The sequence below is a fragment of the Hirundo rustica genome, chromosome 2 (genome assembly GCF_015227805.2).
Source record: "Hirundo rustica isolate bHirRus1 chromosome 2, bHirRus1.pri.v3, whole genome shotgun sequence".
Lineage (NCBI taxonomy): Eukaryota > Metazoa > Chordata > Aves > Passeriformes > Hirundinidae > Hirundo > Hirundo rustica.
In genome coordinates this window covers 11,639,453-11,652,693 of record NC_053451.1, presented here as the reverse complement: position 1 = coordinate 11,652,693, position 13,241 = coordinate 11,639,453, and the positions used below count along the sequence as shown (strand labels likewise).

General features: G+C 40.2%; 1 protein-coding gene across 1 annotated transcript in view; it reads left to right on the top strand.

Annotated features, from left to right (window-relative positions):
* Positions 1-8,464, top strand: part of CXADR (CXADR Ig-like cell adhesion molecule) — a 32,577-nt gene extending 24,113 nt beyond the window's left edge. The window contains exon 8 of the mRNA XM_040056001.2: positions 7,973-8,464. Within this exon, the coding sequence (XP_039911935.1) occupies positions 7,973-8,014 (42 nt within the window). The 3' untranslated portion in view covers positions 8,015-8,464. The remainder of the gene's footprint in view (positions 1-7,972) is intronic.
* The last annotated feature ends 4,777 nt before the right edge of the window (positions 8,465-13,241 follow it).

Below are 13,241 nucleotides of genomic sequence, written 5' to 3'. Positions count from 1 at the left end.
GTTGATCTTTGTCTTTTAAAATTCAAACAAGCAGGTTGACAGCACTCAAAGTATGTTGATAAAATTCTCTGGGTTTTTATTGTTTATGTGTTAATTTTCATCTCTTTCAATTTTGATGAAGCTGACTCTGGATACTCTGCATTGCTTGGCCTTGCAAACCAACTGATTATTGTCCTTGTAATTTTACCTGAGATTAATGTGATTTCTCCAGTGTCATCTCAGGTGGAAATCCAAAGTCTGGCGTGGGCTCTATTTGCATTACTGGCCTATATTCAGTTCATATCAATGTAGGCATCATTAGCTTACATTTGCTCATAATGTATGCATCTTCCTATGTTATAATGCATGCCTATCTTCATATAGTAATGTGTTCTGGACCAGGCCAGATATTCCAGTCATGTCTTTGTATATATAAAAAACCCAGTACATGTGTGCACAAGCATGTGAAGTTAAATGGAGTACTGGTGGATAAACCTCTAGGGTGTTTTTTTTGAGTGTGGGGGGGGTTTTTTGTTTGTTTGTTTGTTTTAAATTTCAAATTAAGACTCATGCTTAAATACCAAAGGAAACCTAATAAAAATGGAAGTTCAGGTTTGTCTCTGTAGAGTTCTAAGAAACCTTTCTTACACTCTTTTTAACATTATTTCAAGACTTGGGAAAGGACAAAAGTGTTTAATTTCGGGTGGCAGTTTTGTCACAGACGGCTCTTGCATGCCTCAGCTGCTCCTCAGGTCCTTTATGGGTGACTGACCCAGAAGCTGAGTGCTACCTCCAGCTTGTCTGTGGAATTCCAGTAAAACAGCTGGAACTTTCCTGAGTGTCCTGACAGAACAGAGGGCACTCAGCACCTGGTAGCTCTGCAGAACCTCTGTGGTCCTTTATATGTGTATTAGACAATGCCTTGGATAAAGTGTCATAAAAGGTACAGCTGTTTGTTTCTCTGAATGTCTTGGCTCAGTTGTTTGAGCTTACTGCCTCTAATTTGTTTCCCTGATGGAGCAGCCTGAGTTCTTTCAAAGCTCTGTGATAATACTGATAGGCAATTAATTGCTAGGCTCTTTTAAAAAGCAAATGGCAGCAACTTAGCCTTGTTTCCTATCTGTAAAATTTGTAAGGCAGAATAGTTTGTAAAGAAAATAGCCGATTAAGTAGCAGAAGCAAAGAATAGGATGAGACAGCTATGAATGTTGCCTACCTTTCCCACTCTCAGCTCATTCTAAAACTACTTTTAGCCTGTGTATGGCTGTAGGTGATTTCTCAAAACATGAAGACTTGAATCTTAATATAAAAATAATGTGTGTACTTGAGTTATGATGATTCTGTTGCTGTTCTTAATTTGCTTTAGGCTTTTCTCAGAATGTTGCAGGCACAACTACCAGGAGAAGCGTATGAACCTTTAATTTTATAAAATAACCACTCTGGCAGAAAACTGGCCTGGAGGATTGTGTTGTCCCTGCATCTGACTTCCATTCAAAGTCAAGTTTCTGGAAATAGGAGCCTTTAAGTATCTTTTGATTTTTGTATTGTTGGAAATCAGTGTCACTCTTGTAAGAAGACCAGCTTTCAGCTGTTGAAGGTCAGGTTGCTTTAGATCTGCCAAGTCAGTAGTATTTAGTGGCAGCCGCTGCTATTTTGGTCCTCATTTTTGGTAAAGTTTCTTTTTGTCAATGCTGTCTGGAGAAACAATGAAGGATAGTTGTACCATATTATTTGGGAAACAAAGCAGTAGAATTCATATAGGAGCCCTGCATCACGCCAGCGTTGATGGATGGATCAAGGGAAGGAGGGGGAGCAGCTTTGTAAGGAAGTTGAGCTTGTTGGTTACACAACTTGATTATGTAACAGTTTTTAAAAGTGGCAATATTAGAAGAGACATTACCAAAGATAAAATTATGTGCTTTCAGATGTTAATCTAATTTTTTCTTAGGGGAAAAATCTCTGGAGGCAGTGTGTCCGCTGGGAAGCGCAGGGAGCTGCGCAATGCCTTGACAGTTGTCCCAATTCTAGGGCTGGATGCTGTGGCTCTGGGGAGCTGCAGGCAGGGCAGAAGCCGAGTGCTGTACCTGAAGGGTATTGTGCTCTCCTACCCAGAGAATTATCCCTAATTGCAAAATGGGCAGAGGAAAGCAGTGGGTCTGATCAGTTTCTGTCAAGTTTTGTACCAGGGATGGGAATTCTGGACACATGCATGAACTTTCCAACTTCTTGAAGCCTTTCCCTACTCTGCTTTGTAGCAACATCTGGCTTAGAGGTCTTCAGAGTCTGCAAAACATTTTTGTATTCAGAGCTGCTTCTGTAGCCAGCATACCTTACTGCTTAAATTGCAGAGCCTTGTACTCTGCCTACTATTTGTAATTTTTTCTGCAGGTGATGACTCTGGTTATATTTCTACTAACAGTACTGTATAAAGAAGCAGAAGAAAGTAGATTCTCTTGAACGCTCCAGACAGGGCAAATGGTGACAGCTCAGCTTTTTGGTGCTCTGGGCACAAACATCTCCAGGGGTGCAGTGGTCACTTGCTGTGAAGATTTTGCGATGAAGGAGTACTGAATCAGATGGTAAAGAGCTATAAAAGTAATTTAGTGCCATTAGTAAATAGCTTCCAATTATGTCAGGTTCTGTGTGATTAGGAAAGCAACTTGAGCTTTTGTTTCTTGTGGCCGGTTACTGCTGTACAAGTGAAGTAACACCTCTTTACAACTTGTAGCTTGTCCTAGTCAGTGATTTGTAATTGAAACTATTATCCCATCCAGGGATCTGAATCTCCCTATTTTGTGTCACTTGGTAATATTTTACCTGTGAAGCAGCAGTTGGGATTAGTCAGACTTCAAGGAGGTTAAAGTGTGCAGCAGAGCATTTGTTCCCAGTGTTTAAGGGCTCTGATTGCAGTCCCAGCCACTCACAGTTGACTCCTCAGGCAGCTGAGTGGGTGGTGTTTCCAAGAGACTATTTGCTGAAGTCAAAACACTTAGGCTATGTCTTACTTAGCTGTAGGAGAGCAAGATAAAATTAATTAAAGATTTCTGTTTCCTGGTACAATAGCTCACGTGGGGGCAAGTCCATACCTTAGACTAGGAATAAAGGCAACTGGTGGGAATACATAAAACTACTGAATTTTTTTGACTGCTAAAGAAGATGCCAATTCCGGGGCACAGCTGGTGGTTCCTGAAACATGTCAAAAAGCTTAAGTTGTGGCTGCTAGCATTGCACTTCTTCTCCAAGTAAATAAAATGCCCTTCCATGTCACTTCCAATTTTGTAACTGTCAAAGACCAGAAACAGTTCATCTCATCTGTAAAATACAAAATAAAGCTTGCAATTAGTTTATTTTCGCATATTCTTCCCTCTTTCTTGTTTGTACATGAGAAAAATTCAGGTTTACTAAAAGGGCACAGCTTGAAATTAACTGTTTGGTCTTGCCCTGGTTTCATCCTTATATTCTGTAATTCAAAATGAAGTTGCTTAGGCATTGCAATACCTTTTGCTTCGGATTTGGGTTGTGGTTTGGGTGACCTCTTTAGGTAACCTATTTAATTTAATGATCTTGTATTCCTGTTTAAGATGGGAAAACTCACTGTGTTTAAAACACAAAACTTAAAAAAAAAAAAAAATGCTGTGGATTCCTATACTGTCTCCAGCCCATTTGAACAAAAACCAAAATAAAACAAAAGTCTAAATATGACTGCTTTGTATGGAGACAGAGTAATAAATGTTGTATGTGGGAATTATGAGTGTCCCCCACAGCTGATGCTTTGGCAGCCTCTGTCCCCATCTCTCTGTGCCTAAATATGACTGACTGGTGCTCTGCAGTGTCTTTCTAAGAGTGCTTTCCAGCAGAAAGCTGAGGAACCCTCTAAGGTGCAAGAGGGTTATTTTCTTATTGTTTACTCAGGAAAATAATTGAGGTGAGAAATCTGCATCAGGTAAACCTTTTTTTTTTTTTTTAATAAGTTCTAATAAAAAGCTCTAGAAATGTACAGCTGAGTTATGAATGTGATTTTTTTATAGGTTTTAACAGTTGTGATAAGAAACACTATATCATCTGTACACACACCGTTGCTGGGATTGAAGTACATACTTCTACATCCCTTTTATTTACCAAAAAAATAGGTGTAACTATTGCCCAGTTGCCTAGTATGAAGCAGACCTTAGAGCTACTCATTAAAATACCAGTATTTTTCAGACTGAAGTTACGGTCAGCAATGCTGGTTCTTCATTTGCAGCTCATTTAGGGGAAAAAAAAAATCCTCAGCTCGACCATCAATGTGTCCGTTGGTTTTCATTTAGCAGCAAGACAATGAAAATTGTGATTCTTTTGCAGATAGCCTACAGCAGTGATCTTGCTAGATTTGCATACTTGAAAGGCATCAAAGTTCTAGGCAGCAGTTCTATGTCTTTAAAACCCAGGTTATGTTGCTACTTGAAGTATTTTAGGTGAATTATTTTAAGTATGATCTTTGCACATCTGAACTGGGTGGGCAGGCAGGAATCTCAACTAACCCACTAAAATCCTTTATTCCTAGATGAAAGGGCTGGAAGGAGGGTTACAGCCTTTATGCTCAACAGTCCCTTTTGCTGCCTATTAGAAATTAGCATAATTTCCCTGCCCCTGGTGTTACCTGAGCAAGCTGGGATTTAACTGACAGTGAAAATTGGGTCGTTACGTTCTACATGTGAATTTAGTTCTGTCAACATCTCATGTCTGTGCCAGCCATATGAGCTAGTTAATTTGCTGCTGGCTTTATAGTTTGTACGTGGAGGGGAAATTGCTGAACGTGCAAGGAGGCTGAGGACATCCTTAATGGCTGACATGGCTGACAGAAGCTCACTCACCAGCAATAAAAGCAATAACAAAAGAATCCCAAGGCAGAGGAGTCCGATTAACGAGGTGGAGAATTAGGGTTGATGTCCTGGCTCTGTCATGACTTAGCTGAGTTGTGGGGTTTTTTTTCAAATTTCCCATTGGCATTGGCATTGCTTCTTCGATCATCATCTCTCATAGCTGTTAGAATGGAGCCTTCTGTTGACTCTTTGTGACTTTTGGAACTAGGGTTTCCCATCACACTGATATTTGCTTTTAAAGCTATCCTTGGTGAGTCTTTTCAGTCTTCACCAGATGCCCATCTAGTACTTTTTTTCCTTTTTTTTTCATAATCCTAGGAAATTTTGAAACAGATGTATTTAAAGATAGTTATCTTGATGAGACCATCTGTGACTGTCTCTGTCCCCTGCTGCTTCCTGTTTTTTAATTCAATCTTGACAGTAGTCACTCTTCCAGTACTTCTGGTGCTCCCTGAGTATTTCAGGTTGGAGGAAGAACTGTAGTTGAGCAGATCCCATTACGGGACTTCCCAAGGGTGAGAGATCCTCCAAGCCTATTGCCAATGTGAGGGGAAATGTCCTCATCACTCCACTGGGTCACTGGATACTCCCTCACCACCTTTTCCCTGCTGCTCACTGCAGGTGTCTTGGAAGGTGTGCTCTGAGTGAGATAATGGAAATACAGACTCCCGATGTGTTGGGGATTTTCCTTCACCATTACTGACACTGGAGGTGTTTAACCCTGTGTGCGCCAGACTGAGGTGCAACCAGAGAGGTGAAAAGCTCCTTGGCATCACTGGCCCTGGTGTTTGGTGTTTAATACACCTTGCCTACAACTTCCCACTTACATTGCTACCTGACCTTCCTCTTTCTTTCACATGCTGCGTTTTTATTTTGTGGTATGGATTTCACTGCTGGAGCAGGACAGAGTTTTAGGCAGGTTTTTCTTTTTTTCTGAATGTGGTATGTTGCTTTTGATCACGCTTTTGTGGAGGGTCATTCTTTTTACTGTCACTTTCTATCATATTTTCTGTTCCTAACCAGTCTTACTTGCCTCTGCTTTAGGCATTAGGCACTTTAAACTATATTTCATACAGTGTATTTCAAACTGGCCCCTGGTTTTCCAGCTTAAACTTAATGGGGTTATGATTACAGTAGTTTCTTATTAACTTATAGTTTCTCTTGCACGATCCAAAGGACTTACCGCATCTTGTTTATAAGTTACAACACTGGGGGGGGGGTGGATGTTTTAAATTTTTTTATTATTTATTTATTTATTTATTTATTTATTCTTTATCACAGCTGTGTGAACAGCCTCTAGCTGCATGCTAAGGTTCACTTGCCAGGCTGCATTTTTCTTTATTTTTTTTTTATTGCAAGAGATTTGCTTGGATGAGAAGGAAAGGCAAAGAAAATCAAGATTGAAAGTATCAGGGCAGTGCAGCAAAGGAGAACAGATTCTGTTTGCCTTTCTAGCTCATTTAAGCATCAGATTTAAAAAAACACTTGCTTTTCCAAACAACTGGGGCATCAAGAACTATTCCCCCATCCCAGATGGTCTTTGTGTGTCATGTAGCACAATTTTCTCCCTAAGCAGGGTATGCTAATGGTCTCTTGACTTGTTCATGAAATGGAGCAAAGAGGAGCTTGATGGATAGATGTCATTACATGAGCTCCTGCTTGCACACATGCCCTATCCATGAGAAAAGCTGGATTTATAAATGTGTTGGAGTGTAAGAGCACTGTTTCTTCAGGCTCTTCCAGTAGAATGGGATAGGATGAACTATATGTGGAGACGCTAAACTTTATTTAGAAGGCATATGCTTGCTAATTATTAACTTGAGAACTATAAATGCAAGAGGTGCATTTATAAATAAATATATAAATAGCAGCATTTTGCAATCCATGATGCAAAGACAGGAATACAGAAAGGACACTTCTGGCCTCCGTGTCGAGTCTCAATTAATGCATCTCTTAATATTCCCTAGAACAGTAATTATGTGAACAACAGCCAGAATGAAGTTGAGAGAACAGCAAGTTCTTGTGCCAGGTAATAGCTTGAAATAGAAAGAAGTCAAAGGTCATGATTTCCTGCCAAGCAGAACTTGGTGCTGCTTTGAGTTACTCTTCCAAGCAAAGTTTTGGGAGGGCACTCAGTTCCTTTTACTGTCACATGCAACTGGAAGATTCCATTTGATGCGTAATTCTAATTGACTGTGCAAAGAAGAAAGTGAGATGTTGAAGAAATATCCTGAGTCAGTTGCTTTAATTACTGGTCTTATGGAGAAACTGTTGTGGCATTGAGGCACATCTTAAAAATCTGTGAGGATGGGTGTAATTATACAAAGGCCTGTAATGAGCTGAAATTCATTAAGAAAATGAGATGTTTCCAGTAAACACAATACATCCATATAGATTTGTGGATTGTTAGTTAGGAAGAGCTGTTTTCTGGTGTATTATCATGTTTGCAGAATTAATATTGGTGACTGTTGGCAGCATTTAGGTAAAGACTGCATGTAGAAAGTGCATTTTGTAGCATGGAGACGTGGCAAAAATGCTGAGTTATCATTTTTCTTACAATACCAGTCTTAGAATATGAACTCAAAGAATACAGAGCTGATAGAGAACTGTAACTGGAACGAAGAATTATTTTTTATTCTTAGTGCAAAACATTATCCTCAGAAAAGTCAATAGTCAAGGGAACTAGAACTGATTTCTAAAGAAATGGTGAAATGAGCTTGTGTGCAGGTTGGGATGAGGCACTTTGAGAAAACTTATTGTTCCTGGCACTCAACAACAGAACTGTGTGGTTCTTTGACAATGCTAAGTTACCAGTGTGAAACTTAGGAAAGAGATATTTAGTGGATTTTGGCAGGTACTTTAAAAGTGCAATGCAGTAGGTACGCAATGGGAAATCTATGAGATACTGAAAATTTCCTGTCAAGTTAAACTCGCAGTTATTTATAGTCCACTGATAAATGAAGTTTCACTTTGCTGCACCACTGCATCTTTTTGCTATCAGACACTGGTATAAACCCTAATCTGAATGACCACGAGTTGGGTGATGATCTGAAGTAGTGCATTTAATTACTCTGTGTTACAGTATCTAGCCTCTTGTTGATGTAGATTAATGATATTCTTTCTTTTTGTAGTATGACATCGCACACAAGATTGGTGACATAACAGTGGTATAAACATGAAGAAACAGGCATCAGTTTTTGCATGACTTTCCAGTATGGTGAAACTGAAGTACATTATGAAGTGCTGGGGTTTTTTTAAATTGATCTCATTTTAGATTCAAGATTTTTAAGTAGGCTGTTTTCAGTTTTGTAAGTACCAATTTTTTTCTTCTTCATATTTTTAATGCAAAGTTTACAAAGCCACTCCTGACGTTTTTCTTAATACTTTTGTGTTGTGAAAAGCGTGCACCATCCCTCCTCTCTGCGTCCCCCACCCCATTCCCGAAGATGCAATAAATTGTGAAGTTAACCAAATCAACTCAGGTAGCAGAAATATAGCCTTAAGCAGTGGGGTGTTAAAGAGATTGTAATCTGAACTAGAGTAGTTTTGGGTTTTCCTAGCTTTCTGGTCTGCTGATTTCATAAGGAAGTGTGTCATCTATTGGATTCTGTAGTGATACCCATGAGGGCTTACAAACTGTGTGCAAGATGCTCTGTTTTGAGATTGTATATATTTTATTACACTTAATAAAATATACGTGAATGCTACAGTTAACGCATGCTTCAGCATAATCTGTTAATGCAGGTGGGTGTGGTAATCCATGTCTGTGCACTTCCTTATTTCTTCTACTCCCCAGTTTACCATGCAGGAGTAAATACCAGAGGGAAGAAGAGTATGCTCTTTAAACCAGGCTGGTTACAGGGTCCCCATTGCCTCCTGCCGTGTGGAGACTTTGGGTATTGATTTCATAAATATTAATTTACTTAACCATGTGAGGATGAGACCACTGTAATCTGATCTAACGGACTGGAATTTCCTGAATCGATTTTGGAGCCTGATACCCCGTTGGTACTTGGGCATTTTTGGTAACTCATTATTTGTCACAGTCCACATAAATCCGAGCACACTGAAGGACACAGGGAATTTAGGCAGTAGCAGTGAGCATATGTTCACTCAAACCTACCTTTAACTACATCTCTGTTCTCTTGAGAAACACTGGTGCTGGTTTCCAACTATTGTAAATACGTAGTTATTAATTTAAGCATTAATCTAGGAGTATGTGTTACTCTGTGGTCTGAAGGCAACCACATCACAGTCCGTTGTGAAACTGGTAGTTATAATGCTGAAAAGTTATTCAATTATTTTTGCGTCTCTTTTTGAGAGGAGCGCAGCTAATGCTAGAACAAACTCAGATGCTGTCAAGCGCAAGTTCCATTTAATGAGTTTTGTCACTGCAGATGAACAGTCAAGTAAAACCGTCTAAGGAAACAGGAATAACTTATTGAGAAAAAATAGTGTGTTTCTAAATAGGGTTTCTAAATATCACAGGTTCAAGTAGCCAATTAAAAAAAAAAAGTTCCAAATCTAAGTTCAACATTGTAATTATAGAAGAGATACTTTGCCTTTAAGAAGCACTTGCTTTTGTGCCAAAATATTTAATTCCTCATTCTCTCCTTTGACTCCTTGCTGCCTAAACTTGTCTCTGGGTGAATCTGGCAAGTAATTCATCAGGGTAAAATTCCATTGGGATCGGTATGAAAGTTGCCTTGTCAAAAAGCAGCAACTGCCTTTTCTGTTTAGTGTATGTTCTGTAAGTAATGATTTGTGGACAGAATTTACCTTTTTTGCTATGGTGTGCTCCATATAAGATTAAAAAGTGTATTTTCCTGCCCTCAATGATCACCATCGTCTAAGTTCTTAATTGCTGATGTTTGAGAAAGTTGGAGAAAGGTAGGAGTAACTGTGCAAGCTTATAGTTTTTTTAAAAAATGAATTTTGTAGAACTGTTTTTCTGCAGAAAAATTTGCAAAGCTGCACTATAAAATTTAGCTGCACTAAAGGATGTTCTTAAAGGAATATGTGAAATAAACTTTTTTGTACTTAAATTCCTACCTAAATTAATAGGTATATATTGTAAGTAAAATGTATGTTTGTGTGTGTATATATATATATATATAATTGCTGTCATTGAAGGTAAATGTGTGTCAATATTGCAAAGAGATTTACATTGGCTTTTGTTTGTTTGTTTGTTTGTTTTCCCAAGAAATTAGTAATTTTAAAGCTTCCTTGTCATCTCTCTGATGAGTTTCTTGGCTAATCCCCATATTCTTACCAGATGTCCAGATACTGAGTTTTTTGCAAGGTGCTTAGTGTTGCGTAATTAGTCCAGAAGTCAACCCTGCCTGAGGTCGCCAAGTACGGGCTATTAACTTTATGTTGCTGTAGTGTAAGCAGGACATGAGTTTGAAAGCTTGTCTGATGCCACACAGAAAGTCTGAAGATTTATTCTCACTCTCAGTCTGTTCTCTGCCACCTTCCTCAAGCTTGAAAGATACGATGGTTAAGCCTGGGGGTTGTACCTCCATAGATTATTGTGGCTATACAATACCAAGTTTTACTTGGTATAGGTTATTTTTCGACCATTTATCCTTTATAATACATAGAACAGCTTGGTCACACATGGTCAGCAGGTGGGAAACTCCCTGACTCTTGTGCCAACACTATTAAATGAGGAGAAGTAGTGCATTTCACGTACTTTACTTCTTGCCTGGGCTTGCTTGTTACAGGAGAGTTAAAACATGTTTGTTTGGTAGCTGTGCTCCTGTTCACACCCAAAAGAATCTCATGTGATGTTTTGCATGCTGGCCTGGACCTGGAGAGTCACAAAGTCTGAATGTCGCCAATAGCAGCTGTATCTTTGCTGCAAAGAGATGAACTAGAAGTGCTTTCCCTCCATCCTCGTGTACGACATCGTTCTACCAAATGGGAGTTGTGAGATTGAGCTGCTCCTTCTCTCCGTTTAGTTCAGACCACTTCTGAAACAGTTCTGTTTCTCCCAAAGCCATTATAATTTGGGGTGTCTGAGGAGCAGCGCTGTGCTCAGCCATTCTCACGCTTCCCAGGATCTTCTCCATGGTGGCCAGGCCTTGCAGTCATGTGGAACTTTGGAGAAAGTGTGTTGTTACTGAGGTTGGCTCTGTGGGCTCAGACTGCCACGGTGGCATCTTGCGTGCTCCATACAGTGTGAGGTGAGCCATGCAGTTCACCAGGTGACCTGTCCCACGGTCTAGGGGGGATTTGGATTCCAGCAGTGCCCCGCAGGCAGTATGGCTGCAACAGGCTCAGGAGCTATGCCAGTGCAAGGCAGCCTCACATTGCTGCAGCTGTATCCATGTCTGAAGGGGGATCGCTGTAAGGATTTGCATAAAATTAAGAAGCCTCAAATCGTGACCCTGGCGTGTGCATTTTGAATGGCAGCATTTGGCAGGCTGCAGAAAGATTTGGCCCAGCCTGTCTTGACTCTTCTTTCCTGGCCTTGGGCTCCCTCCTATCTTGTCAGCATAAGTACTGGTGCAGCTGCCGTGAGCCACATCAGAGGCACAATATGGTTTAAAATTGCTTACATATGGTGAAGTGTAGTTTGAACTCGGGTACGTTCATCCTTCAGTTCAGCAGGCAGCTGCACTCGTATTTGTGCTGACAACAGCGGAAGGAGGCAGTGTGAAAGTGGAAAGAAGGCTCAAAGTACAAGAAAAAGGCAGTGGGGCTAAAAGGGCCCAAGGCACTCAGCTGCCCTGCTCTGCACAGAGACTTGGCCCAGGCAAACTCCAGAAGAGCTTTCCAGCTTCAGTGCTCTGTGATCCTGTAAAAAGGATGCATGTCACCAAATTCTCTCTGCATTCAAAAAATGTTGATCCTCAGCTGCGGTGCTCAAAGCTGCAGACTCCTCAGCTTTTGGCACTGGTGTTTCCAGGCACCTCTACCTTCCTACCATATGCAGAAATGCTTTATTCTGAGTAGGATGCACAACTGGCATCCCATGCACGTGCATCCCATTGCCTGCCACACGTGTGAGCCTTCCTGAGTGTTCATAGGCGTGCACAGCGTGTTCCCAGGGCGCCCTGCTCCGCTCTGTGCCAGGACAGAGCACGCTGGCAGCAGTTGCCACTTTCCTTTTCAGGCTTAAAGGAGATGGTAGTTGATAATGCTGATGTTGTCGTCAACTATGAGCTTGCAAAAAATACATGCAGTTATTTCATGTCACTTTGAAGTAATCCCGAGTCTCTCCCTAAGGCATCTTATGGAGCATCCACATGGGCAAACCACCTTTGGCTTCAGCAGCCGTGCAGGTGGTGGCTGACACTGCAGTTCCCTTGGCAGGCTCCAGCTCTCCTGTGTTACTGACAAAATATAGGTGGGTCAAACACATACAAAGGGAGATAACTTACTTCAATCTCAACTCCAATAGCATGTGGAAGATAAAGAGGGAAATCATTACTTAAAAGGAAGCCCCAGCATCTTTCACTATAATTCAATACCACATTCAGAGATCGCTTGTTGAAATCTCCATGCTGGAGACCCATCTCACTGGGTTTTAACAACACTGTTAACAGAGCATAGTTGCAACTTTAGCATCTTGCATTCCAGTTCATTTCTACTCCTCACATGACTTTCATTGTTTACAGGAAAATGGGATACATTAAGAATCTCAAGTAATTTATTTTGAATGTCTTCCTTTTGCAATACAGTGAAGGCTGCATTAAAGCTCAGGAGGCAGTTAGACGTGAGCTGACACTGAATATGCAAAAATATTTGCAATGAGCTGTTGTACCATGTTCTTTATGAATAATTTGCCTGTTACAAAGTAAATAACATTAATTACAATTATTACAACATAAGCCATGAATGTTTGGGCTGGCAAAAATATGATAATGGGATTACTGCTGTTTTCATTAACACTGGGTCACTTCTGCATTTTACCATTTCTGAGTATCTAACTTGACAATGTCTTCTCTCTGTCCTCATGACTGAATCATATTAATGCATTAAGAATTTGCTGTCCTTACAGAGAAATAGTGTTCCGTTCACATACGTTTTTCTGACCCTTTTCCTCTCATCAGAAATCAAACTTCCATAAACTCCAATAGTCCTGCTTCTGAGGTTAACAGAAAAGAAGGTGGAAATTCTAATAAATCTTACATCATGCACTAACGTGCAGATGAGGTTCATGGAAGCCTTGCAGGACTCCTCAAAGGAGTGAGTTGCTGAAATAGGGAAAGGGAGCACTAACACACTAAATCCTGTCCTATGACAGACAAAAAAGTTTCACACTTTAAAATCCATAATTCTGTAATTTTTATACCTGTTTTTGTAATTTAAATCAGGAACTAGGCTTTTCTATGATGGGTGTGTTCCGAAGTAGCTAGGCTAGTTTCAAACCTTGGAGCAAAATTTTAGAAG